Here is a 3,853-nt window from a genome sequence, read left to right on the forward strand (position 1 = left end):
TCATTTAGAAAAAATCAACATCTGACAGGTGAGCTCTTCTCCCCTCCCCCCAACCCCCCAACCCCAATGTCTTTTTTTTATTAGAATTAATTTCCCACGAGTCCACCTTTTTTCCCAGTAATTATTTTTTTGCTGAAACCCCTTTTTAGCAATTACTTTATACTGAGTATTCCGCTTCTTTTTTAATTATTTCCCTCACTATTCTCGTTTAATATTTTTGTCAAATAATTTCAAATGCAAGACTCAAAACGCGGCGCTCAATTCACAATTCCATTTTTTGTTTTCCAAAGGTGATAAAATGTAATTAATTTTCGTTAACTTTTCTTAACATTTTTTTGTAATTAAGTTAGCATATTTAAAAAAAAAATACTGTTTCATATCGGAGAAAATGAAATGGGCAATTAGTTCTACTCATTGAAAGCTTTCTGGCATGTTGTAGAGTACTGGAGGTCCCTGGCATGTTGCAGAGTACTGGAGGTCCCTGGCATGTTGCAGAGTACTGGAGGTCCCTGGCATGTTGCAGGGTACTGGGGGTCCCTGGCATGTTGCAGAGTACTGGAGGTCCCTGGCATGTTGTAGAGTACTGGAGGTCCCTGGCATGTTGTAGAGTACTGGAGGTCCCTGGCATGTTGCAGAGTACTGGAGGTCCCTGGCATGTTGCAGAGTACTGGAGGTCCCTGGCATGTTGTAGAGTACTGGAGGTCCCTGGCATGTTGCAGGGTACTGGAGGTCCCTGGCATGTTGCAGAGTACTGGAGGTCCCTGGCATGTTGTAGAGTACTGGAGGTCCCTGGCATGTTGCAGGGTACTGGAGGTCCCTGGCATGTTGCAGAGTACTGGAGGTCCCTGGCATGTTGTAGAGTACTGGAGGTCCCTGGCATGTTGCAGGGTACTGGAGGTCCCTGGCATGTTGCAGGGTACTGGAGGTCCCTGGCATGTTGCAGGGTACTGGAGGTCCCTGGCATGTTGCAGAGTACTGGAGGTCCCTGGCATGTTGTAGAGTACTGGAGGTCCCTGGCATGTTGCAGGGTACTGGAGGTCCCTGGCATGTTGCAGAGTACTGGAGGTCCCTGGCATGTTGTAGAGTACTGGAGGTCCCTGGCATGTTGCAGGGTACTGGAGGTCCCTGGCATGTTGCAGGATACTGGAGGTCCCTGGCATGTTGCAGAGTACTGGAGGTCCCTGGCATGTTGCAGGGTACTGGAGGTCCCTGGCATGTTGCAGGGTACTGGAGGTCCCTGGCATGTTGCAGAGTACTGGAGGTCCCTGGCATGTTGCAGGGTACTGGAGGTCCCTGGCATGTTGCAGGGTACTGGAGGTCCCTGGCATGTTGCAGAGTACTGGGGGTCCCTGGCATGTTGCAGGGTACTGGAGGTCCCTGGCATGTTGCAGAGTACTGGGGGTCCCTGGCATGTTGCAGGGTACTGGAGGTCCCTGGCATGTTGCAGAGTACTGGGGGTCCCTGGCATGTTGCAGAGTACTGGAGACCCCTGTCACAGTAACTCTCTGCTTTCTGTTGTTTAGGTACTCCCTTATCCATTGGAGCATCTTACCACTTACTTCAGCTTATGCAACAGCCTCTTATGGGGTACTGTGCCAAACGCTTTCTGACAGTCCAAGAAAATGCAGTCTGCCGATCCTTCTCTTTCTTGCTTAATGCGTGTTGCTTGGTCATAGAATTATATTAAACCTGTGAGACACGACTTGCCCTCCCTGAACCCATGCTGGTGGTGTGTTACAAAGTCCTTTCGCTCCAGATGTGCTACCAGGCTTTTTCTCACGATCTTCTCCATCACCTTGGATGGTGTACAAGTTAAGGACACCGGCCTGTAGTTTAGGGCCTTCTGCCTATCCCCCCTTTTTAGTAGTGTGTGTATTCACCTAGTAGTGTTTGCGGGGGTTGAGCTCTGGCTCTTTGGTCCCGCCTCTCAACCGTGAATCAACAGGTGTACAGATTCCTGAGCCTATTGGGGTCTATCATATCTACACTTGAAACTGTGTATGGCGTCAGCCTCCACCACATCACTTCCTAATGCATTCCATAGTGTGTGTGTGTGTGTGTGTGTGTGTGTGTGTGTGTGTGTGTGTGTGTGTGTGTGTGTGTGTGTGTGTGTGTGTGTGTGTGTGTGTGTAAACACTTGAAGAAAGACCTTAGGGTGAGCTTAGGAAGACACCACAAGTCGACAAACACAATTGTTAAGGCGCCAAGTGTCAGGAGAAGAAGACTAATGTGAAGGAGGCCATCAGTCTTCACACTCTCTCTCACACTCTCCCCCTTCCCTTTATCTCCCTGGCTCATAACTCCTCCAGCAACGGTGACATCCAGTGACAGGCAGCAACACAAACAGGGCTGTTGCTGTCAGCAGTCAACGGGAGCTACCCTAACAGTATAAAAACTACAGTGCTTGCATGACCGTTCAGCATAATTGATGTCAACATCAGCAGTGCCAACACAAGGACCAACATCAGCAGTGCCAACACAAGGACCAACATCAACAGTGCCAACACAAGGACCAACATCAACAGTGCCAACACAAGGACCAACATCAACAGTGCCAACCCAAGGACCAACATCAACAGTGCCAGGCCTTCAACCCAACACAAGTGCCAACATCAACAGTGCCAGGCCTTCGAGCCAACACAAGTGCCAACATCAACAGTGCCAGGCCTTCGAGCCAACACAAGTGCCAACATCAACAGTGCCAGGCTTTCGAGCCAACACAAGTGCCAACATCAACAGTGCCAGGCCTTCGAGCCAACACAAGTGCCAACATCAACAGTGTCAGGCCTTCGAGCCAACACAAGTGCCAACATCAACAGTGCCAGGCTTTCGAGCCAACACAAGTGCCAACATCAACAGTGCCAGACCTTCAACCCAACACAAGTGCCAACATCAACAGTGCCAGGCCTTCGAGCCAACACAAGTGCCAACATCAACAGTGCCAGGCCTTCGAGCCAACACAAGTGCCAACATCAACAGTGCCAGGCCTTCAAGCCAACACAAGTGCCAACATCAACACTACCATAACAAGGGCTAACAACCATGCCAACACTTCAGGCCTAAAAACTTGTACAGTCTTTTCCCCTTTAACTATAAGATAAATTCATCGATATATAATTTCTCTACCACAGTAAGAAAAAAAAATGTTCTTAACAGTTGGGTTGAGTAGTTAATGCTCGGCCTAACTTCCCCAACAGTTAGTCAAACCAGAGCTGACAAGGCTCTATGGCCCAACAAGAACACTGTACTCGTACACCTGGATGTGTACTGTAACACTGTACTCGCACACAGTCGCCTAATATCCCAACCAATGTAAAGATAGTGTTCTAAGATCACAGTTATCAACTGAAACCTGTGTTCAGGGAAGACTTTGAAAAAATACATACACAAATTTCCTCAATCGAACTATGAAGTTCTAGCTTCCCATGATCACCTTCAACGCCTTCAACTCTAGCACTCCTGTCATCAACCCTACATGATAGCCCTCCCCCCCCCCCCCATGAATCGCTAAAGGGATACCCCCCCCCCCTCCCAGCTATCCTTCCATCACCAAGATATCAGAAAACATCTCGATATTCCTCCCCTTTTCCTAGTGACCTCATAAATTCTATCCCTCCACCAACCTCCCCTACTATCTCTGCCACCACCTATATATTTCCACCTATACAAATCCGTTAAATATACAACGCAGTGGTCATAAAGCAATACAGTGTGATACTGACGCTTTCTATATATCGACCCGCTCGATGGCATTTGCTTCCGACGTTTCCATTTAGCCAAAACAGTTAACATTTCTTTACAGACAGACGGGATGGATTCACCACTTGGTGCTCTACTACAAAGGTACCCTCAC

At 48.5% G+C, this 3,853-nt stretch overlaps 2 protein-coding genes across 2 annotated transcripts; one reads left to right on the plus strand and one right to left on the minus strand.

Moving 5' to 3' along the window:
- Positions 1–411: 411 nt before the first annotated feature.
- On the minus strand, positions 412–1,440 carry LOC138359846 (uncharacterized). The gene has a single exon (XM_069319554.1). The coding sequence runs from the start codon at positions 1,438–1,440 to the stop codon at positions 412–414; it is 1,029 nt and encodes a 342-aa protein (XP_069175655.1).
- Positions 1,441–2,428: 988 nt separating this feature from the next.
- LOC138359847 (uncharacterized) lies at positions 2,429–3,037 on the plus strand. Its single transcript, XM_069319555.1, has one exon. The coding sequence runs from the start codon at positions 2,429–2,431 to the stop codon at positions 3,035–3,037; it is 609 nt and encodes a 202-aa protein (XP_069175656.1).
- Positions 3,038–3,853: the final 816 nt, after the last annotated feature.

Source organism: Procambarus clarkii, chromosome 93 (genome assembly GCF_040958095.1).
Source record: "Procambarus clarkii isolate CNS0578487 chromosome 93, FALCON_Pclarkii_2.0, whole genome shotgun sequence".
In the NCBI taxonomy this organism is placed as follows: Eukaryota; Metazoa; Arthropoda; class Malacostraca; order Decapoda; family Cambaridae; genus Procambarus; species Procambarus clarkii.